The 24,802-nt window shown below is 38.1% G+C and overlaps 1 protein-coding gene across 7 annotated transcripts in view; it reads right to left on the bottom strand.

Moving 5' to 3' along the window:
- Positions 1–1,459: 1,459 nt before the first annotated feature.
- The window catches only part of COL12A1 (collagen type XII alpha 1 chain), a 146,915-nt gene continuing 123,572 nt past the window's right edge, over positions 1,460–24,802 (bottom strand). For 4 of the 7 annotated variants that reach the window (XM_063629712.1, XM_063629716.1, XM_055255975.2 and 1 more), the window contains 14 exons: positions 23,026–23,103; positions 21,800–21,886; positions 20,348–20,401; positions 19,193–19,288; positions 18,595–18,648; positions 18,186–18,239; positions 13,828–13,881; positions 12,325–12,396; positions 8,708–8,743; positions 8,540–8,606; positions 7,352–7,540; positions 6,348–6,416; positions 4,704–4,874; positions 1,460–3,696 (listed from right to left, as the gene is read on the bottom strand). In XM_063629712.1, the coding sequence (XP_063485782.1) occupies positions 3,686–3,696; positions 4,704–4,874; positions 6,348–6,416; positions 7,352–7,540; positions 8,540–8,606; positions 8,708–8,743; positions 12,325–12,396; positions 13,828–13,881; positions 18,186–18,239; positions 18,595–18,648; positions 19,193–19,288; positions 20,348–20,401; positions 21,800–21,886; positions 23,026–23,103 (1,092 nt within the window). In that variant the 3' untranslated portion in view covers positions 1,460–3,685. The remainder of the gene's footprint in view (positions 3,697–4,703; positions 4,875–6,347; positions 6,417–7,351; positions 7,541–8,539; positions 8,607–8,707; positions 8,744–12,324; positions 12,397–13,827; positions 13,882–18,185; positions 18,240–18,594; positions 18,649–19,192; positions 19,289–20,347; positions 20,402–21,799; positions 21,887–23,025; positions 23,104–24,802) is intronic. The other 3 variants (XM_063629700.1, XM_063629724.1, XM_063629699.1) reach the window with 1 other exon arrangement.

Raw genomic sequence — 24,802 nt, 5'->3', positions numbered from 1 at the left:
AATATACATTGCACAAAAGGAATTTCTTATAATGCTTCCAAATGGAAAAGGCTAGAAAAAGTGTTTCAAGTTGTTCTGTATTCTCCTCAAAAAAAGTTTGGATAAATAAACCAGCACCTACATGTTAGATTTCTTGTAGTTTTTCCGTGAGTTTTTAAAGACAGACTATCTGTCCTCTTCTCCCCATTGTTTAGTCCGTATGTGCTCAATCAAGGATTATAAAAATAATTTTAACACAGAATCCAGCAAACACAATTAAGTAAATATACTATGAAAATAAAAATCACAACAAGCATCTCAGCTAGTTATTAATTTTGTGCTTAGCCCCTGGTTTGGATTGCCTCGGCCCCAAGTTCCCAGAACAGAATAGAAAGTGGTTAATCAGTGCATTGCCAACATCAAGAATCAAACCCACATTTAGCCACTGAAAGAAGGTTCAATTTCTTTATGTCTTGAATCCACGTGGCCCTGGGACTCCACTGGATCAGTGGCTGAGACCCACCCAACTTCAGGCTCTTGATACATACACATGTTCTTCATCAAGAAGCATCAGAAACCCCAATGAATCAGAAACTAATCAAAATAAACTGATAGAACTTGGAGGTTTGAAAGCTTCTGCCCAAAGAGTAAGAAGATGGGAGTGGGGGAGGCCATCTAGTGATAAACTAGGTTAAGAATCACAAGGCCCAGAGTCTTAGTCTTGTTCGAATATTAATTAGCAGTGTTTCTTCCCAGCAAAGCAAAAGAATTGGGTTGGACTGGGATAGTCTCAGCAGTATCTTCTAGCTTTTAAAGTGCACGTGTTGGGAATTACAAGTGAATGCTATGAGTTTAGCAACCTGCTTGACGCCTCCTGAATGCAATGCATTTATGTATCATCTGTTCGTTTTGATCCTCGTCTCCAGGAGGTACTTAATTCAGATGTTTTGCTCTGTGGAAAACTTTCTATCACTACTCCTCTCTCTTCAATTGATATTGGTTCTTTCAAACCAACATTTACATTGTTTTCCTTGATATTTAGAATGGTTTTATTGCATTTGTAAGTGGAAAAGCAAGGCATCGCTAAATGTAAAATTTTCCATTACGAAATTTTCCTTCTAGCAATTAAACATGCTTTTGGGTTAAGTATGCTATAGAAAAGTGATTAAATGCATATGAAATCATGTGGGTTATTACAGATTATTTGGTTGTTTGGGGTATCCTAGGATACGTAGTTGTTTTTCCACCAACCCACACATCCTCTATATTCCTAATAAAGCCTTTGGAATCTGCTGGGCTTTTTAAGGCTCTCACCACTCTCTTGCTATGACTTCACTGTATCATTAAAAATCTAAAGTTATTTAGCATAATTTAATAGTATTAGCAAGATTTGTAACCGTATCCAAGGATATGAACTTGTTTGTTGTAACAACCACTTGAGGCAGTCCAAAAGGCCCTTCAAAGAAAGAAACATGCCATGTCAAATTTTCAGTAGTTTTATTGAAAAATGCCTCTTTTGTTTCAGAAATAAATAATATAAGGCAGTGAAATTCACAATCTGCAGTTAAAATATAAAAGCAGCAATTCTATGTTCATAGTCTTGCAAACGTTTTCCAACTGCTTTTGATAACTAAGAAATATTATATTCTGAAAAAAGTTCATACTAAATATACAACACAAACATGCAATTCCATCTCTGCAGAATAATCTGCAATTTGGCATAAATGTTAGTGTGTCTAAAACAAGGAGGTTTAAGGCAATATGAAACTGTATCCCGTTGATGCACTAACTTCATCTACATGGCTTAAGGTTTGTGGTTGTTAAAGAGATGTATACGAGCATTCTATGCCCCGCTGTATAACAGAGATAGAAGAGGAAGATAAATAATTGCAATGGAGTTGACGTTTCCCTCCTTTTTGGTTTTAGGAGGGGAATTATTTGAATCGTGGTGTAACTGAATTGCAAATAAGTATAGCAAAAGATAAACTGCCCGCTCGAAATACACGGTAGCTCTGGGTTCCAGGACTTACTGCTTAACCTCAGAGTTTCACTGAGGCTGCCCGCTGTGCTGACTAAAGGCACACGGCATGTTCCCGCTTTGTAGCTTTTGTGAACAAAGTATTTTGCAAGCATTTCAAGGGCAAAGGCAAAAATGTCTACAGACTGCGTGCTTGGAGCTAGGCTTCCTGCAGAAACAAGGTTCTCTACAATCAGAAAGGGTAGTCCTGGATGAGCAACGCTGGAAGAAACACCTCAGAAAAGACGTACACTGCTCTATCTGACCTGTAAATGAGAATTTCAACACCTCCCCCAAGCCTCGCGGCGCGGCGCGTGATCTCTGGTTCACTGCCCGGGTCCGTGGGGCAGGGCGCGCCGCCAGCGCCGGTGGGGCTCAGGAGGCTCCTCTGCAGGCTCGTCTGCGCCGTAGTCCTCGTATTCCGCTGTCCGCTCGGGCTCCACCGGCACGATGAAGGGCTCGCGCTCAGGCAGGTAGGCCCCGCCCTCGGGCACATAAGGCTCTGTCCGATTCAACATTACAGTTATGGCATGATTTGGAAGGCACACACACACACACACACACACACACACACCAAAGGCTAAATGATCACCCGCGGTGATGGCACTCCAGTCTTAATCTCATAACTATAAATAGATGTTACAATGTTCCAATTACTTCCAGATAATTTGGTGATAATCAAATAATGAAATGGCACTTTCTTAAAAAAAAAAAAAAACCTTCAAAAATCCAGCAGTAAATACAGTCATTGCACAAATACCTGGGAAGGGTCAGAGACTGGGCCAAAGAACTGTAAACGCAGTAACTAAGTAGGATTTTCTCAAATCCCCAAGTAACTGTTTATGCCTTCAAACTCCTCAATTCAAAGAACAACTTGGAAAGATGAGGAGGTGAGGGGAAGTTTTATTGGCTCCTAGAAACTGAACTCGGGGAGTGAAAAGCAACTATCCTCAGGTAATATACAGTACATGACATCTTCTGTGGCTGTAACAAACTGAGTTACAGCTGGTGGGTGAGGAACACCAGTGACTACAGCAAAACAGGAAGAAAAGGTGATTTTAAACTTTGGTTTGAAAATTGCAGTTACAAAACCCAAATGAGAGGACACGGACAAAAAAGTAACAAAAAGACAGATGCCCTGAATCAGACACATCGCTAACAAGCAAGAGATGAGGAGATTCCATTTGGTGTTATTCCGGCATAGAGCAAGCGGCAGGCTTTGATGCAGAAGCTTATTGTAGAATTGTTAAGTGATTTTAGTCGACAGGATCACATACAAATCATTTACAAGCCACAATTAGTTTATTATTTACATAAGACATTTCTCTTTAACCAGGTTAATTGTTTTTCTTAAAATGGCATAGTCTCCTCTGGTTAGTAGTTTTATTATGCACCTCTTTCACAACTGAGGCTCCTCATGGCTGTGTGTTGGAACTTTTTTAAAATAATGTTTTTCTACATTATTACTGAAATGCATCAGGCTTATAAACTGACACCACTGCTTTTGTCTCATTCAAGTTAGTAAAGAGTCTCCACCCTCCTTTGTGATGTCAACCCAGTTCGTTAACCATTATCTGTGGTGAGATTTCCATACAGACTCATTTTCTAATAAGCACGTGCGCAAACATCTCAGAAACAGGATTTTCATGTATTCAAACTGTAAGCAGCACTGGCGACTTAGAAAATGTGTTAGCCGGAACCTGAAACAGGTCAAAGATGATAGTTTTTAAAAGTTGAATGACTAAGTAAAAAATATAAATACACATCCATCTACGTATGTAATGGTTAAAGTATATATATATATATATCCATATATTTTTAGTTATTCTCACATCCCATAAGGAGGTGGTAATTTAAATTTATAAAGAATTAAATTGCAATTTTGTGAATGGGTTGCATGAAAATATACATTAAGATTTGTTATTATTTTTGATCATACGTAATTATGCATATAAATATATAGATATATAGATATTTAGATATTCAACTACTCATGCACTATTTGAAAGTAGCAACTCATATCAAACAGCAGTATCATTTTTAAAATTTGCAAGACGTTTGAGGGTGCACTAATGAAATGGTTGCCATGGGCCACAGCATGACTATCTTATTTCCAGATCGGCCTATCTCCCCAGTCCTCACATCCCACAAAATCAAGTATAGGAGACTTCTGCCCTCTACAATTGTTAAACACTAGAATTTCATTAAAAAATCCTTTAAAAACAATTATTAAGTCCCAGATTTTATAAATATTAATTCCATGGCTAGTATGGGACAGTTAACTATGTTCAGTTGTCTACACCATATTATTACATAGTTTACCTATAAATTAGATTCCCAAAACAATTTTTAAATACATATTCTTGGCATTTTACAGTTGTATTTAACAAATCCCTGTTCCCAATCTTTGGGAAAAGAAAAAAAAGTCAATTACTAGCATGCTTTGAAGTCCCAAGAGAAGTAAGGGGAGGTTTATGATGTGATTTGGTAAATGCAGAAACATGGGGAAAAAAAGAAAATAATTCAATCCTAACAGTGAAGTAATGTGTGCTATGGTAGCAAACACTATTATTATATAATCAGAACTGAAAGAGTTGTTATCTTCAAGACATCTTCAAATCAACCTTCCTTCAATCCTAAGGAACTTCATTTCCATAAAGTTCTTTACTTCAGGTGAATTGGGGTTCCTACAATGGCAACAACGTACCTGGATAGCCTTGCCCGTTGTATGGGATGCTGGCGCACTGAGACGAATCACAGTATCCAGGAGGACCTGGGGGTCCTCGGATACCTGAGTTTCCAGGACGGCCAGGGGGGCCAGGGGGACCTCTTGAACCTGTAGACCCTGGTGGACCTGTTCTGGATTCTCCTTGTGGACCTAGTGTGGAGTTAAAACAAATATATTTCCCTCTTATCAAATACAACTCCTGAGGTAGCCACCAATACTTTAAGTGGCACCTCCACTATCTCAAAATTAGACAATTTACTATTGTATGGTAAGAAAATGTTTCCTTAAGAAATACCCAATATGAACCAAGGTGTGATGGAACTTTCTTACCAGTGACTCATCAGAGTTAATGCCAGAAGTATTTCATTCCAGAAAACCTGATTTAGCAAAAATTCAGCCAAACCAGGGATATCAGTGAGTTATTTGGTTTGCTCCCACTCTCACAGAGAAAAGAGCACCTGAAGGAAACAGCTCTGTTAAGCAGCCACATTGAGCTGCCATCAAAAGAGGGCAGCGTCTGCTCCACACCTCCAGACTATGCAAAGCAATATTGTTTCTGGATCAATAGTTATAGTTAACATAAATGGAAAGATTTAGCCATAGGGCTGTCCTTGGTTGCAAGAGTATCATGTGCCTTATAATGAAAAAAGAAATCATTTACAACCTAGTAAACAAAATGTATCAGACAGACATCTAGTAGTCCTTTCCAAAATATAAAAATGCTTTAGCAGAACAGTGAATGAAATTTACCAATATCTCAGGCCCTTTTAGTGAGGCTATGTTTTCTCAGTCTAATAGCCCCATATTGAAGACTACTGGAAAAAACAGGAAATATAACCATCTTTAAAGGCTATGAGGCCAAAAAAACAAACAGGAAGGAAGGAAGGAAAAGGGAAGGAAGGAAAGAAAAGGGGAGGAAGGAAGAAAGGAAAAGGGAAGGAAGGAAGGAAAAGGGAAGGAAGGAAAAGGGGAGGAAGGAAGGAAGGAAAAGGGCAGGAAGGAAGGAAAAGGGAAGGAAGGAAGGAAGGAAGGAAAGAGAAAGGGGAAATAGCAACCCTTTGTGTCACTAAAATTCATTTCATCATATATTAATATTATAGTTAATGCCTAATAGAAACTTTTCATTTTTTTAACAAAGGGAACATGAAAATGAAGTTATGGAGGTTGAACTTCTTGCTAAAACATATGCCATGTTAATAAGAATGCTTGAAGCTATAATAACAGGATGAAGTTGGCTGGGAGCGGTGGCTCACTTCTGTAATCCCAGCACTTTGGGAGGCCGAGGTGGGTGGATCATGAGGTCAGGAGATCGAGACCATCCTGGCTAACACGGTGAAACCCCATCTCTACTAAAAATAAAAAAAATAAAAAATTAGCCGGGCGTGGTGGTGGGCGCCTGTAGTCCCAGCTACTTGGGAGGCTGAGGCAGAAGAATGGCGTGAACCCAGGAGGTGGAGCTTGCAGTGAGCCAGGATCGCGCCACTGCACTCCAGCCTGGGCGACAGAGCGAGACTCCGTCTCAAAAAAAAAAAGAATAACAGGATGAAGTTGTGAATCTCTTCGGGATGGTGTGCCCTCTCAGTATTTATACTGTTTGCCTGTTTAATATACTAGCAAACCTACCTGGGGGGCCAGGCAGCCCCCGAGGTCCTGGAGATCCAGTACCCCTTTCACCTTTCTCTCCTGGCAAACCTAAGGAAGGAGAAAAAGAGAAAGCACAGGGGAAAAATTATCTGGAAACATGTAATTTTCATCTTAACTGATAATATTTGATTCAAGTAATTCATTTCCTTAGTGAAAGCAGAACCTAATTTTTCACTGAAGTTCACTCTCTAAGCCAAGTTCTTTCTAGACATTTGTGTAATTCTAGATTTATGGCCAAGAAAAAATTTGGCTACAAGGCACGGGAAAAATTATTTGAAGCAAACAAACATGTCTAATATATTTTTAAACAGTAATTAGGAACAGTAATCCTGAAGAAATCGTTATAATATCTCATTGAAAAACATATTAAAGGTATTTTATCTTTAGTAGCCCTATTAGTACAGCAGCCAAACCAGTAGAATTATAGAAATATGTAGGTTTTCTCTAGAGTCTTAAGTACTCCTTTGACTAAAGTGGACACCCAGAATCCTTAAATATCTGGAATCAAATAGTCCTGTTTTTCTCCTTTTCCTTCAACTGCACTTATCTATACCATGAAATTAGAGTCAAACAAACATACAAGACCAGTGCCAGACCCTGAATAAAGGAACCAAAATAAGTTGGGTCTAAAACTCTAGGGCTGCCTAAGAACATTCAGTTGCTGCTCGACTCTTGCCATGGTCACAGAGAGTAATAAGATTTGGGTAGCTGATTTAGTTTGCCAAGATACAGTTTCTCCCATTAACAACAACAAAAGTCAGAAAATAGCATTATCTTTACTGAGATCTGATAAAAACATGCCATTTTTCTAAGACATGGATCTCTATGGCCTATGAGTTGCCTAACAGCTCTTCTGGGGCTGTCCAAACAAGACTAGTGAAAGCAGTTTGCCTAGGTCACGTTCCAGATGCCTTCAACCTGTCCCAACTCCTACATTTGCAAATTCCTTCCTCTATCCCAACACAGAAGCCAGAAATGCCTACCTCGTTCCCCAGGGGGTCCCTGCATCCCTGGTGTGCCCGGGAAGCCTGGCCGCCCCCCGGGTCCAGGTTCTCCTCTGGCTCCTGCACTGCCAGGAGGTCCCGGTGGACCCGGCGGGCCTGGCTGGTTGCGACTGGACTGGTAATCATTTGGAATCTGATTCAGCATCTGATTGAATCTGTTCATCTGACCTACAAGCAGAAATAAGGCTTGTTAGTAAGAAATGCAATAAAGGAGGGATGAGAGAGTGAAACTGTTTTCTCTCAGTGTCTAGTGAAATCCATCTCCATTCTGCACCCCCTCTAGGAAACAATCTAATTAGAATCCTAAAAATAAAATTAAGACAGTCTAATCATCCAGGACAGAATGGTCCCTGATAAATAACTGTTTCCATAAAATGCTGACCCATAAGCCACAAACATTACTACAAATATAAAAGAGTTGTTAAAGTTTAATATGGCTCTGAAATAGTCTTGAGATTTACCAGGTGACATCACTCAAAAGAAAACCTTTTTTATAATTAGAAAATTCCACAAGTTTTTGTATATCTAAGGCAATGACAATCAGGTTTCAATGCAAACTGGAATTGCCTGTGGGGCACCTTGAAAAATCTGTATTTCTGGGCCTTATCTCCAAAGACAATGATTCACTAAGCTTAGGGCACGGTGCAGGAACTCTCACTTCTAACAAGCAACATAAGTGATTCTAAGGCAGGTGTTCCTCAGTACCACACTTTGGAAAACATTGATTAAGACTTCTCAAAGAGCGAGTTATGGGTTTAAGGCCCACACCAGTCTGCAGGTACTGAGCTTCATTACTTAACAGGCGTTATGGAATAAGAAGAGCCTGTGAAAACCAGAGAGGCAAAATCAGCTTTCACTGATCAAATTCATCTTGGTGGGCCCCCTTCCTTAAGTCATAAAATGACTTAAAGATCATAACTTAAAAGATGTAATGTCTTAGTACTTAAGTTTGCTGCTATTATTTTACCTTGGGTTATTATTTTATCTTAGTGACAATCTTTAAAATATCATTAACTTTATCTAATCAGATGCAAAACTGACAATGTATAAGAACAAGAGCTTATCGAAATGAAAGAGAAATCTCTTAGAAACTTATGACTCAAACTCTGCATTTTCCTGCAATTAATTTTAAAACAATACATACAGTAAGAAGAAAAGAAATTTTACCACTTATCAATTGTTCACAGACTTGTCTTGCAACTGCTCGCATCATGTTCTGGGAAGCAATGTCTCCCTTGTTGAATTAATGAGAATGATTAACATATTAGTTCTATAGTTTTAGACTTCAATGTTTAACACACAAAATAAACGTAAGATTTTTTAAAAAATACATACCCTATCACCTTTTTCTCCTTTCAACCCAGATGGACCCTGAAAAATATGAATTACCTACATTAGAAACTGACAAACATACTCTAAAATGATGCATGAATAGACATAACGATGAAAGAGAACAAGTTCTGTTTTCTAAGGCGTTAGCAAAATGACACATCACATTTATATTCATGTTACATTCTGCTTTTCTATAAAAAGGAATCTAATCTCTCTCTCTCTCTCTTTCTCTCACTCTCTCTCTGAAGCACATGTCCTCCAAAACAGTGCACAGATGTGAATTTTGTGGTCACAACTGTAAAAGTTATGGACCATGCACACTTTTTACAATGCAATTCATGATACATATGGAACTAAAATACATATGAAGATTGCCCTTGTACCGCCATACTTTGTTTTATATCATCATGGTTGGTTATCTCAGCTGGTTATTGTGGAACATCCACGAGATTAGTCTCCATTCAGTCTCACTAAGAACCAGCAGGCTGTTGTCAGCTCCTTAGCTCAATATATATCCCTTAACTTCATCCAGTGATTCTTTGTACATTTGAGATAAAAGAAACTGGGTTGAAGCTGGAAACTATCATTCTCAGCAAACTATCACAAGAACAGAAAACCAAACACTGCATGTTCTCACTCATAAGTGGGAGCTGAACAATGAGAACAAATGGACACAGGGAGGGAAACATCACACAGGCCTGTCAGGGGGTCAGGGGCTAGGGGAGAGATAACATTAGGAGACATACCTAATGTAGGTGATGGGTTGATGGGTGCAGCAAACCACCATGGCACGTGTATACCTATGTAACAAGCCTGCACATTCTGCACATGTACCCCAGAACTTAAAAGTATAATAATAAAAAAAATTCTACAATAAAAAAAGAAACTGGGTTTTTCTCTTATTAAATAACTCAATCTGATCCTACATCTAAATACAAGCATAGAATATTTGTCCCTACACTGTCATAAGGCTCTCACCATAAGAGATATTGGAAAAGTTTTCCTTAGAGTGCAACAAGTTTTTGTCTTTCAGTTATATATTTCCAGGCTGCCAATTGCTATCACCGAAGGAACATCTAAATCATTGACAAATCAGGTAATGTCCCATACCGAACCATTTCTCACCATCCCCATGGAAACCACTGTGGTCCAAACCAAGACTCTTGCCTGAAACTACTCCAATACCCTCCTAACTGCTCTCCCTTCTCCCCATTTTGCTACATTATAGTCTATTCTCCACACAAAAACCAGAATGATATTTTTTAAAGAAAAATTAGATCATGTCACTCCTTTGGCTCCAAGAGCCTTCCATCCCATTCCCATCAGATTTTGAGGAAAATAATAATTCCTTATCATGGGCTACATGGTCCATATGATCATCTATGCCTAGCGATCTGACCTCATATTTTATCCCTCTCCATTTAACTCCCTTCACTTTGGTACCCAGACCTGTTGGATGTTCTTTTTACATGTCAGACTCATTCCTCAGCCAAGGCTTTCATTCATGCTGTTTCCTCTGCCTGGAACCCTCTTTCCATAGATCAAATAGCTTTCTCCCTCATTTCATCCCAATGTCACCTCGTCAGAGAGGTTCCTAGATGACTGTATCCAAAATAGCTGCCTTCCCACCAGCAAAATCATTCTCTAACCCCTTACTGTTTCTTGCTTCTTCAGAACACTCATTATCACGGGAACCTATATTTACAAAGTTTTGTCTATATACCCCCCAGAATGTCTATGAAGGCAAGAATTTTGTCTTGTTTGCTGTTATATCACCTGACCCTAGAACACTGGCTAGCATATTGTAGGCACTAAACAAATGTGTTTATTAATGAAGTATTCTATGAACATCTCATGGAAACATCTCCTATAGAATATCAGGTATTATAAGTTAGCAAGAAGATATCAACTGATTATAATAGCTAATGACATAAGCTAAGAATGATTAAGCCAAGCTCTCTGCTAAGACCCATATATACCTATATGCTATGTTTGGTTTCATTAATTAGAGGAAGGTAAGATAAAATAGGGAAGAAAAAGACAGGAAATTTGCTACTTTTGAAGGACAAGGAAAATGAAGGAGAAAAGGGGAAGTGCTGGGGCCTAAATAAATGTATACCAAATTATAATTATCATAAGAAAAACTGGAGTTGTCTATTTATTTGCCAAAAGTATTAGATTTTTGTGGAAACACTAATATTGTATTTGGAGCATTTTGCAAATGCAGGATTTTTTTACATTTACTGCTATTTTGAGATTGTTCTGATTTTTTTGATTGTCCTATTGTTCATGATTTGTAGAAATCATCTTTATTGCTGATATTTAGAGATCATATTTCAAGTAATAGCTGTAGACATTTCTTTTCGGCTTCTAGCTACAGCCATCAATTATATGAGTAATATTCTTATATAAGACACCATTGAGGTCATAGTAAAACAAAATGAAATGCTGAATGGGTAGAAAAGTTTCATATACTTATAATTTCACTTGCAGAGTTTCTACCATGATCCATCGAGGAAAAGAGAGTAATAAAGTCACATGCTAGGGTACACACAGTTTTTAAAGTATTTAGGTTGGTGCAAACGTAATTGCAGTTTTTGTCATTCTTTTTAACCTAATATATCAGGAGTCCTTCTATCTTTATGTTGCTTGCTTAATTTTATGACTCATACAAGGCAAGCCATATCACATAAATGTCCAATCCTAAGTCTGTCTGAAATTACTTTTTTTTAACTTGGGTTTGTATAATTTCAACAATATTTAAAAAGGGGAAATTCTATCCAGAGAAGAGCCCTGATAAATTTTTGTCACTGTTAATAGTTGGACTTAATTGTCTTCAAGATAAATTTTTATATTTCAGGATGCTATTTGGACAAAAAAATTGCTTAAATAAATTCACACTTCATAAATACAAAAAAAGGATAAGCTTATAAAAAATATGAAGCCCAACAGTCATTACAAATATTTGTGTATATTTTAGAAACTTCAAATTCAGTTTTGGAGATACTAATTTGGAAATATTAAATATGTGTACTACTATCTCAACTATTATTTTAACCAAAATATCTGCATAAGAGAAAGTTAAATGGGGTATAAATTGGGGCAGGACAGTATTAAAAAAGTAAAATGATAAAGTTAATAAATAATTTTAATTCTGGTTCTGATGTTCTAGCCTCCTCAACTAGATACAAAAGAACAAATGGAAAGCTGGATAATGCCACAAAAGGGTTAACATTAGCAAGCTAGGGATGGAGGCGCTGTGCACCATCGTCATGTATTTTTCCATCTTAAGCAGCATACCACTCCTAAGTAAAAAGAATCATTTTGCTGACCCAGCTCTGAGTGTTTATACAGCGCAGAAATATGTGTCTTGGCTCATAATCCCATTCTCCTTTTAAAGATACCCAGTAACCACAATTTTCATCCCAGAATATTATAACAACCCAGAGAGAAAAATTTAGAACTGGTACCCAGTCAAATCCATGAGTTTAGCATGGTTTCAGCAAATGCTTCAAACACATTACAGCAGAGATAACTTAAATATAACAAAGCCTTGCAGTTCTCATTATTTATTTCCACAGTGAAACGACTGTCAGTAGACATGCAAGCTGTCCGCTTACTGGTCTGCCATGATCTCCAGGTTTTCCTGGCTTCCCACTTGGTCCTGTGACTCCCGGGGAGCCTGGGCTTCCCTACAACACACGGAGAGGGAAGGGGACTGTTATGACAAAGGGAAAATCCCATCTAAAGTAAATGAATACGGCCTGTTTTAAACGCGTTTAAATGAAACAACTCATAATTACACATTCAGGAAAAATAAAACCAAATTTTAAGATAACATGAAATAAAAAACTCTTGACAACTACAGTGCAATCCTTATGGACTATGGAGTTTTAAAATATATTTTGAGACCAGTTGAAAAATACATGCATATGTATACAATCAGTTTCACAATTTAAGACTATGATCCTAGTAAATTGCTTACAAAGTGGATTTGCAGGAAGCAATTCCCTTTTTTTTTTTAAGTTTCCTACTACAAGACCAGACAATCCTTCAAAACACAGAGGTTGAAAATTTAGGCTGGAGAAGAATTAAGAAGGTGGCCAGTTTTGTGCTAAGTTGGGCACCATGGTGGCAGAGTCTTCCTTGTCTGCTGGGAATTGCACTCACAGCTTAGAAATTCATTTTTCCCTTTGGAGCATTCTCCACACTTTCATTCCCTTCCATCATGTCAGCACCCTTAACCCCACCAAAATCGTAAGATTTTCTCCCTGTTGCTTTTACCACAGCTTCCAGACATTTTGACTCTATATTTAATAGAACGTTTATAATATGTACTGGCCAATATGTCATGTTCTAAAGCCTAAAATTTTCTTAAAATGGAATGTTCAGATTTTGTCAAGCAATCCTTTACTCCATCAATTATGCAAATGTTAATCTCTATAGTAAATACTTAACATGAAAGTTTGCTGTGCACTTAAATCCCCCATTACCTAAAGATCTATATTTTAAACATAAATAATAAAACTATTTTAACATATGCTCTTTAGTCTTCATATCCTGCCACACAGACGTGGAGGCTATCCATCACCTCAAACAATTTTACTGAGATCTCACCTGGATGCAAGTATACAGATGCCAGTTTCAAAATCATTAGTTTCAGTATTTTTCCCAATATCTTAAGTTGAAGACCCTTTTAGTTGTAGATAAAACTGACTTCCTCAGAACAACTGATGGCTGTTCAATAATAAAGTTATTGAAATTTAAATGTTATAGGCACAGATTCTTAAAATTCTGTAACAGGAAATAACTGAACCACCGAGGTTATAAAACCCGACCACTTAATGTAGGGATGAAGAAACTGAGGCACTAACCAGCTGGTAGCCAGTTAGTTAGAGATTTCTTTTTCTTTTTCTCAAATGTAACTTGATTAAACAGAAAGATTCCGTATTTTAACACATCTGTTTTCTCTAGCACATTTTGATATAGGTAAATAAAAACACAGGTCCCTCAATGATATACTCCACAGCACAGATGAATGTGCTTCAAAGGCAGGTTACTAGCAAAATGAGGTGAGAGGGTGGGAGTGAAGGGCACAAAGATGAGACACGTTTAGTTCTTACCGGCGGCCCTGGTGGGCCCCTGGGTCCCATTGCACCGTCTTTTCCAGTGAAGCCCTATTGTAAAAATGAAAGTGATTACAGTTAGGGAGGTCATGAGCAAGTGAAAAGAAAAGATGCTAAACAGGTTGCTAAAGCTGAAGGCTGAAGCGAAGGATTTACAGCCCAACACGCTGCTTGGGAGGTAAGCTTTCAATAAGAAGACAAACAGCAAAAAAATAAAAAAATCTTTTCAGTTTAACTTATGCCTTTTACTGAATAATCAATTTCTATGCTCATTCACTTGTATAGTTATAGATAAAACAATTTTAAGAGCCAAACTAATCTTCTCCCAGGAAGGCAGATTCCCTTCATGAAGATATTTTTTGTTTTTGTAATAGCATAAAGAAGTCTAAAGGAAAATTTACCCATTCTATGGAAAAGTCAATGTCCACAGGCTGGCCCAGGAAGGATGCAGGTGAGAGGAAAGGAAAGTTACTGAGAAAAGCAAGTGGTATCATAAAAGATGATACTATGGTGGCAGAGTCTTCTTTTGTCTGCTGGGAATTGGACTCTCAGCTTAGAAATTCATTTTTCCCTTTGGTGCATTCTCCACACCTTCATTCTCTTCCATCATATCAGCACCCTTTAGCCCCAACAAAACAATAAGAATTTCTCCCTATTGCTTTTACCACAGCTTCCAGATATTTTAGCCATATATTTAATAGAATATTTATAATATGTACTGGTCAATACATCATGTTCTAAAGCCTAAAATTTCCTTAAGATGGAATCATCAAATTTTATAAAACATTCCTTTACCAAATATGCAAATATTAAGCTCTGTAGTAAATACTTAACATGAAAGTTTACTAAATATTTAAATTCCCCCTTACCTAAGAATATATGTTAAACATAAATAATGAAATTATTTTCACACATGCTCTCAAGTCTTCATACCCTGCCATACATACAGACATACAGAAGTCTATATGGAAAATCCTGACCACCTAATTAGAAGGCTCCCTTCCTCATTTCCTGAGCAACTGTCAGACAGTTAGAACAGGACTATTTATGTCTCCACTCCTGGTGAATTTCTTTCTTCCTCTCCCAAAAGAGGCAAAGCTGGGCTGAGTGCAATGGCTCATGCCTGCAATCCCAGCACTTTGGGAGGCCAAGGCAGGAGGATTGCTTAAGCCCAGGAGTTCAAGACCAGCCTGGGCAACATAAGGAGATCCTGTCACTAAAAAATGTGAAAGAAAAAAATAGCCAAGCATGGTGGCACACACCTGTGGTCCCAGCTACTTGGGAGGCTGAGGCGGAAGGATCACTTGAGCCCGAGAGGTCAGGGCTGCAGTGAGCCGTGATCGCACCACTGCACTCCAGCCTGGGTGACAGAGTGGGACCCTATTTCAAAAAAAAAAAAACAGAGGCAAAGCTGTCTTAACTGCCCTCCACTCAAAAGAGAGGAAATCCTCAATCCTGATAATAAGTAGTTAATTTTTGTAGTGCTCTCTTCAATACACACAAAGGCCAGAACTGCTTCAGCGTCAGTTCACCAGGCAGGAACAGAGCACATCTCCCCACAGGCTTGATCTCTGGCTCGTGCACCCGCATTTATATGTTATTTTTTCTCTTTCTCTGTACAGTGCCAAATGACCTCTGCCTGGAATGAGTCATCCTGCTACCCAGTTAGCATTCACTCTCAACAGCAGATCTCTGAAATCCAGCCGAGGATTTCTGAGTCAGGTCATTTTTTAGAGTTGCTGCATTCCTCTGTCAGAGATTTTTGTCTCATTTTCTGCAGAGAATGAAAGTAATCATTTCATCCATATTCTTGGATTTTCACAAAAGTTGACCATTTGGATCTCTTCCTGAATTAACTATCCACACTTTTTATTAGTACATTGACTTTACAATAGAAGTTTAAATTATTCTTTTTACATTTGTTGGAAATATTCCACTTACCCCAAAAAAAAACTTTTTTCAGAAACTTTTAGGGATAAGATTTCAGACTGTTTTCTGGAAGATCTAGGCCTGATTAACAAAACACAGATCCTAAGCCTATCTGATGTAACACCAATATCACTTCTAAGGGCCACTTAAGAAAAAAATTCCCTATAATATTGCTTGGACAATTTGAATAAAATTTCTTCCACCCAAGTTTCTCCAACTACTATATAGGATGTTTTTTTTTTTCATTTTTTATGGTAAGTATCATATTTCTAAATAATTAATCCTCCTTTAGTCAGTCTAAGAACTTTCTGATCAACCATTTCCTTTTAGAGGAAATATATTTGTAAATTGGAGTGAAGAAGATTTATTACGAAGTACTCAAAAAGGCTACCCACTATGACATCTGCAGAACTTCGTGCCACAATTTTATTTTATTCTTCATTTTTTGCTGCAAGCCACAGCAGTTATTTCCACTTCTACCCAAGTGAGGGTGGCGGAGAAGACTGATGGCCATTTTCATAGATACACATGTACAGATACCTGTATATGTGGTTCTTTTTTTACTTTCTAATAGCCCCCAGCACTGTGCCTCATTTCAAAAATCATCTGTGCTGAAGACAATCTCTGTATCTTGTTTCTCCCTACTTGATCCTGCTAACAAGTCTTCATTCCTCACCACAACTCCTGGCCTTGATCTCTCGTGCTTCCTTCTCTTCACTTCCACTACTGAGTTCAAGTTTTGTTTTGTTTTGTTTCAGCTGAGATTCCCATACTCAAAGTCTCTCTAATGTTCTAAAATTGTTGATACCCCACCAGCTATGCACCATCCTTTTTGCATTAGTGGTAGTTTACTAAGCAGTAGGTAGGTACACAGGCTGTGAAGGAAAAGGGAGAACAGTTTCCTGAAAAGTTCTCTTGCCCTCATTCCAGGGTGGCCTCACCACAAAGCTGGACACAGATTAGAATTTGAGAATGGAAGAGTACAGTCCTTTCCAGCCCCCTTACTTTTCAGGGATGCAGTTAGGCTGCCTGATGGTGATGGCTGTCTGAGCGCAAGTCCAGAAAGATAGTCCTGCTGGGAAGTGTGCTAGGGAACCCGCCCTGTGTCTGCATGAAGCCCACATTGGGGTGGATGTGATGGAAACAAGGTTTCAGTCGTAGCAGCAGCAAGCAAGTCAGCCCATTGCCACTTCTCAACTGCAATATTCTGGGGTTTATGTTCTAATAAAGAAGACTGACTTGTCACCCTTGTACTCTCACTGTTGTCCTTTATTGTAAAATAAGAATTCAAAAAAAAAAAAAAAAAAAACCTAAAGTGCCAGTCTCAAAAGAGTCAGAAGATGTATATGTCAGAACTACCACCACATCCCATATCCCAGAAAATACAGTTTTCTCTTTGACCTCTCTATTATGTCTCCCCCAAACTCAAAAGGAGGCATGGGAACAAATAAAGTTCACTGGCGTATCATCTACAATTTTGTATTTTCTTAGGGCAAATCTTTGCTCCCTCTGAATGGCCTACCTCTGTGCCCAGTGGTGTCTTGAAGGTGTTAAGGTTGATAGATTTATGTTTAGTGGCAGCTGTTATAGTGTTATAGTACTGGGTTCCTCAGATCCTGCTGCTAGTCATATATTTTAACTTGATTGATTAATCAAAATACAAACTACTCTCAGAGTATTATTGGAACCATAAGATGCTGAAAAATCATTAGTTCCTTTGTTTTGAGAAACTCTTAAAATTTCTGGGTTCTTTTTATTAAAGCATTTGTGGTCTCCTATGGAACCAAATATTTCACATTATTGATGAACAGAACATAGAGGTCATGTTCACCATGCTTCTCATTAACTTATCCTAGAGAAGACTGGGTTTCCTGTACTGCTTTCATGCTAAGTCAAGACCAAACTTGAAAGCTGCTACCAATAGGCAAATTCCCTACTAAATACCAGCTGTCCACCCCACCATCAAGGCCTAGAAGTGGTATTTGAGTTCTGAAGGTATAGACAGGATATCTTGAGTTTGTAGAAAGTGCTGTGGGAGTCAAGGCTACCCTCATGGTTACAGAAAAGCTGCCTCACAACTAAGATTTTAATTTTAAGATTTAAAACAATTTGCTGAGATTCTTGAATCTCTTTTTAATCAGCTAAAATTCCTTTTCTGGACTTCTTTTTATGAATATGATACAGTAAGAAATTTTCTGAAAATTAAAATTTCAAATACTTCCCTAGAGTCCCACCATTTTATTTCAAAGACCTTGAGATTGATCTGATGTTGGATGGTCCACTGACATTAGCTTTGCAGCTTTGCAGCTTTCCACAAGATACATTACCAGCCTTGCAAACTGGATTTTGAAGGGTTCTTAATGAATAGGCAACCATGTGACATCATTTCCAACATCATTCATTATAGCCTGCTCAAGAAAACTTACTCTGTCTCCTGGAGGTCCCATTGGTCCTGGTGGGCCAGGTAATCCTGGGGTTCCCTGCACAGAAGGAAACAAGTGAAACATTATAATATACTTCCTGTGTGGGAGAGAATCCTTGTTATTTTCCAAATGTTTATTTTTTAAATTCCAGAGGCTCTGAATAGAAACAGGAGAACAGAGCCAAGCACGTGGCCAAGCATACAGTAGACGCTCAGTCAACGAGCAGATACCTGAATTGAATAGCACTAACTTGAAGGCTAAGACCAGGGTATGAAATGGAAATGAGGCGACGCACGTATCCAGGCTTCTGCTTTGCTACTTAACCTGGGTTCACCTTTTGAGGTACTACAAAAGGAAATTTTCAAATAGCACATGACAGGGGGAAGAAAAGGCAACTTAGAGACCAACTCACTGTTCGGCCTGGAAGTCCTGGCTCTCCAGCATCACCTTTCATCCCTTGGCGACCCTAGAGTGAGCAATGGGAAAACAGTTCTCAGGCGTTTCACGGAGATTAAGCAAAAAAGGAAGACATGAGTCACTTATGAAATCTTCATCACTTCATAAATCCAGTGTAAGCGTTCAGAATGAGCACAGAAGGGTATTTTTGAAAGGAGATGAATAAACCTTTTTTGAATTAATGCTCACTTTTTAAACTACAAATGCTGTGTTATAATTTCTACTTAGAATGTTATGAGGTAATTTTATATAATTATGGGATATTATACCTACCTTAAAAGAATATAGTTTAACATAGGGGATATCTACTTTACATATAAGAAGATGTTTAATAAAGTCAAATAAGTAGCAGTAATTTTTTCTACACAGTTTTATATTATTACATAGTCTATTTACATATCTAAAATAACAGTCATCATAGAGACTGCTATCTCGGTGACTAACCTCATTGAATTATCTGAGAAAACACTTGATTTGGCAAAATGTAGAAAAGATTCATGTAACTAAATGTTTATCCGCCATTCTCATTTAATAAAGAAAGGCTTTGTGCTTACTTGCTCTCCCGGAATAGAGAGTCCATTGGGTCCCTGAGGGCCTGGAGGACCCTGGGGCCCTGGAGGACCTATGTCTCCACGAGGACCAGGGGGCCCCTAAAATACACAAGAGAGAGACAACCACAAAGTAATGTAATACCTTTTCAGTGCAGACATTTAGTCAGACACTTGACGTCATAACTCTAAGACATCAATCATATAATCTTTGTAAACATTTTAGAAATCTACATCTATGAATATATTTATTAATGTAATTCCTTTCTTCCCTTTACTATTGAAAAGTACAATAAATTTACAAGAGCACTTACATTTCCATAAAAGTCCTATTAGAAATAGATTTTTTAAATAAAATACATTGCATATAATACATTCATATATTAATTTTCATAGATTTACATGAGATTAAATGCTTAAGTTTCACTGGATTTGATTTAAGCTAGTCCTCATTTCTCATAGACTTCAGCTTATTTCTGGGACTAAAGGATATATAAATCCAGCAAGAAAAGAAAAGATGCCCATGGATGAGGTGCCCTGTGCTGGAGCTCTTTAGCAATCTGTCTAGATGGAAAAGGCACAACCTTGGCATCAGGCCTGGGTTAGCATCCTAATCTTGCCCTTTCCTAATGGGGTTATTTTATCATTAATTATATTATGACCAAAAACTACACATTATCTTCATAAAATATTCCCCTGAGAAGCTTGAGTTGTCTTACAGAAAACCAGTGTGGAGCTGGCAGAAGGAGCAGGTGACCCCTTGTGAGCACATACGCAGCCACTCAGCATTTTTTTCTGAGACTGGTGAAAAAAGCAGCAGAAGTGCTCCCAATGGGCTCCAGCTCTCTAGCAGTTTCTGCTCCCTGTGGGGTGTGGGTACCCCCTCTGCTTCCCCATATTCTGGGCAAGGCCTTAAAGATCTTCTGCAGCTTCCCCATGTGTAATTGTTACAGCTATGACACGCATCCTGTGCATTTCTTTCTCTGGCTAGTCTAATCCATCATTATGACATCCAGAGATAAGACAGAGGTAATTACATTACCTGAGGCACACTAAACCTGAGCTGACTTGCTCAAGATCACATACCCCCTTTGTGAAAATTTGAACAACCAGATTTCAATATATAGATAAAAATGTAAATGCACTCTAAAATATACTTACAATTGCCCCACTGATACCTCTTTCACCTCTGGGACCTTTGGCACCAGGCCCTCCCTAAAATACATAGAGCATATAGTAGTGTGAACATAGGAAGAAGTTGATATACAAAAAGTGCTTCAAGAAAAAGTGCAATTTCCAGACAATTATTATTCTACAGCTGCTTGCAAAACATTGAAGCAAATATTTCATGTCATACAAATATGTGAGGCAAGAGAATTTCAAAACTTTGTACATTCTGAGTGTCTCATTTTTTAAACTATATTTCAAATTTCAAATTTTCATTTGAAAATTTGAGGTTTATTGGGAAAAGCAAACATTATACTACTTGTATACAATAAAGAGAAAAATGAGCCTTGGATTTATGTGAATTACATTCCTCGGGGAAAATGATGGGCAAAAAGAAGAGTATCTTAAATCGCTCAGAATATTAGAACATGTACTTAACAGGAATTCAGAAACAACTGAACAAAGAGGACATAAATATCACAGTGACATCCAAGCATGTTACCTCACAACTACAGGGGAAAAAATCCCAACATCTCAAAAACATCTAAGTCACATCCAGGATATAATTTCATGATTATAAATATAAATCACTGTTACTAGAAAAAAAGAATGGTAATCCCAGTGACATTTTGATTCTATATATGAGGAGCTGGCTTGTAATTAACCTAAAATCGGTCTACATTATTTGCTATGACCCAAGAATAGTAAATTTTCATGTTCTGTGAATCCCTGAGCTGTTCCTATGTTAATTACATATTTTCTTAAAAGAAGCCAAGGGAGATTAGAGCTATCCTCAAAACTGGCCCAGATCAGATACTGCATTGACTAAATCAAGGGGTTTCACATTGATCAATGAGCTCTATCACTGCAATCTTCAATGATTTGCCTTGCACTTTCTTGGCCTTCCCTCCCAACCAATGGATAAATCTAGATGCTCATAGTCTTCTCACTCAAGTTATTCCCAACCCAGAGTTTATGATATCACATGTGTAAATTACTCTCTCTCTATGTTATTCTCATGATATGTCTGCCACATAAGGTGCACATGTTCTAGGTTCTCAACAAGTTGTTCTTGGGTCAGCCTCTCAACTATGGCTTTATACCAAACATATAAGAAGCTTTTGGGAGATGTAAGGAATTTTCAGTCATGTAATTACAGATGGAAATCCAGGTTCATATCTTTAAGAAAAAAGCTCCTGAAGACTAGCCGATATTATCATTCTTGCATGGCTGAAGAAATATGTCAAATGCCAGAATCAAATATTCTTCCTGATTTACTCCATTTCAGATGGCCAAATATACTAAAAAGATGGTCTGCGATTTAGCTTGCTCTATCCTAGAAAACCTGGATGAATTGAAGCATTTTATTGACTTCATACTGGCAAATAGATAATCACTCTAAAGATTTCAAAGGAAAAACCAGAGGAACTATTTCAATTTCCTTACTGCAGGGCCTGGAGGTCCTGGAGGTCCAACGCTGTCCTGTGTGCATGTGCAAGAATTTGGAAAAGCAGGGCATTTTGCCTCATCTCTCTGAAATTTTGAAAAGAATATTTACCTTTAAATTTAGAGGAAAAAAATGACTTCCCATCCCCACCCCCACTTACATACACAAGGAAATCTGTTGCCCAACTTAAAGAAATAATTTTAATTATCATTATGAATAGTCTTATGTTGAAACTTGCTGTGCTCCTTTATGTCTTTATTTTATGCATTACGTTAGGAAACCTCACCGACAAAGAAATGTTTACAAGACCACTGAGATCTCTGGTAATTTAATCCAATTTCCTCTAATCCAGTGTTAGAGACTTGTTGTGTATCTCAAATATCAATTCCCATTTGGAAAAAAATCCAAAATTCTTTACTCTTTCTCCATTATCCACATTGTTTTGTCCCTCACCTCGTTCAGGTCTCTGCTTAATCTCCCCTTATCACTGAGGGCTGCTACTACCTACCATCACTGTCTGTCCCTTTGCCCTGATTTGTTATGCATCCTAGGACTTCACTCAATAATATAGTATATACGTCCTTATTAATTCTTTCACTCCCAGTGCCTTTCACCCCCAGTGCCTTTCACCGGAATACTCACTTTTTACTGGCTTAACACAAGTACACAGATTGGTGCCTAGCTTATAATAGGTGCTTAATAAATATTTGCTGAATAAATAATGCACACTCTTCCTGTGGATGTATGTGGGTCTTTGCTGGTCAAAAGCTTCAAATCCATCACCAACATTCAACTTTGTAACTATTACCACCTACATAGATACTATTAAAGAAAAATCCTCATCTCAGAAAGAATACTATGGTTATTTCTACCATCTAAAAAACCTTAGTCATCCAGAAAGGTGCTGGCTTGTTTTGTAAAATGCTGATATTTTACAAGCAACAAGAGGGCTTTACAGTAAGTGGGCTTATCAAACACATTAACTCAGCAGGACTTTTCTGTTAGGGAGAATTTCCAGATATACTCTGTGCATTACCAGCTTGTGAGGGAGGGATCACACAGGCACTGGCTTTTCTGTAGTAGCTGGTGAGCACCCACACATTGCATGTCTTTTAGCTCCATCCTGAAGATGCAACTGTGGAGTGCTACTTCCTCTCCCAGGCACAAGGGTTTATCCCTGGGGGACTGTTAAAGCCATGGCAGAATTCAATTCTGTTTTACTTACCCTAGAAGGAATATCACAGCATCTGTCTCTACTGGTCCACACTGGACTGCAGACAATGTCAAAACTCTGGATTTGGAACTGCAAACAACCAACAGCAACATCAGCTAAAGATGCATGAGAAACATTTTATATTGGCACTTCCACATTTTAACATTGCCAACTTCTCACACAGACTCTCTCAAGGGTGTGAGCCATTGAGAGCAATGTGATCCTTACTTCATGAGGAAAGAACATGAAAACATATGCCTACGAGAAAGAGATAGAAAAGTGAAACATGTATGTGAGATTCCCACTCCTGATTCACTTCTTTGGCCAAAATGCAATGTTTGAACATATGCCTACGAGAAAAAGATAGAAAAGTGGAAGGTGTATGAGATTCCCACTCTTGATTCACCTCTTTCGCTGAAATGCAATGTTTGAGTGAGTTTTGTTCCACTTGTTTGTTAGGTATTTTCTTTTTTTTTCTTTTTCGTTTTTTTTTTTTTTTGAGACAGAGTCCCACTCTGTTGCCCAGGCTGGAGTACAGTGGTGGGATCTTGGCTCACTGCAACATCTGCCTCCCAGGTTCAAATGCTTTTCATGCCTCAGTCTCCTGAGTAGCTGGGATTATAGGCGTGCACCACCATGCCCAGCTAATTGTTTTGTATTTTGTAATAGAGGCGGGGTTTTACCCTGTTGGCCAGACTGGTCTTGAACTCCTGGACTCCAGTGATCCACCCAAAGTGCTAGGACTACAGGCATGAGCCACGGTGCCCAGCCTTGTGTTATTTTTTAAGAGAATATTAATTTCTATAATTAAATGAATTTGAAGCCTACACACATTTAAATCAAATTTGTTTTTTGTTTTGTTTTGTTTTGAGATGGAGTCTAACTGTTACCCAGGCTGGAGTATAGCAGTGTGATCTTGGCTCACTGCAACCTCTGCCTCCTGGGTTCAAGAGATTCTCCTGCCTCAGCCTCCCAATCAGCTGGCATTACAGGCGGCCACTACCACACCCAACTAATTTTTGTTTTTTTAGTAGAGATGGGGTCTTACCATGTTGGCCAAGCTGGTCTCAAACTCCTGACCTCAAATGATCCACCCACCTCGGCCTCCCAAAGTGCTGGGATTACAGGCATGAGCCACTGCGCTCAGCCTAAATCGAGCTTTAAGAGCCCACCCTTATAGAAAAGTAACATTAAAGTAAATTAAAGAAACAATTCTTCACGTATTCTACAATTGATGCTCTTCTTTTTAGAAATTATTACCAAGGGTTTGACCAATAACTTTTCTGATATCCTCAACTATTTCAAGATAGCATATATTTTATATCTTTCTATAGTTTAAAAATAAACTACTTATGATAAAAAGTAAAAAGTTGTTTAGACAATGTTATTCTTTTAAAAACCTGATGTAATTGTTATACTTAAATATCAGATTCAATATTCAACAGAAGGTTTGGATTTTAATCAAAATTATATTATGTTTGAACTAATTGTTTCTATATTGTGGAATAAAAATTTTCCTTTTGAATCTAGAAGAAAATCCTGTACATGGAAGAAAGCTAAATTAAATAAATAAAGCCATTTTTAAAATAATGACTATAGAAGTCAAACAGGCTAGCTTTGCTTTTAGGACAATAGGTCTATTGATTGACATTGATTGATTGATTGATTGATTGATTGAGACAGGGTCTCAGTCTGTCACCCAGGCTGGCATGCAGTGATGCCATCATAGCTCTCTGCAGCTGCAAATTCCTGGGCTCTAGCAGTCTTCCCACCTCAGCCTCCCAAGTTG

Source organism: Symphalangus syndactylus, chromosome 2 (assembly GCF_028878055.3).
Source record: "Symphalangus syndactylus isolate Jambi chromosome 2, NHGRI_mSymSyn1-v2.1_pri, whole genome shotgun sequence".
NCBI lineage: Eukaryota > Metazoa > Chordata > Mammalia > Primates > Hylobatidae > Symphalangus > Symphalangus syndactylus.
Note: the sequence above shows the minus strand (reverse complement) of the source record. Positions and strands in the feature narration are given on the sequence as shown.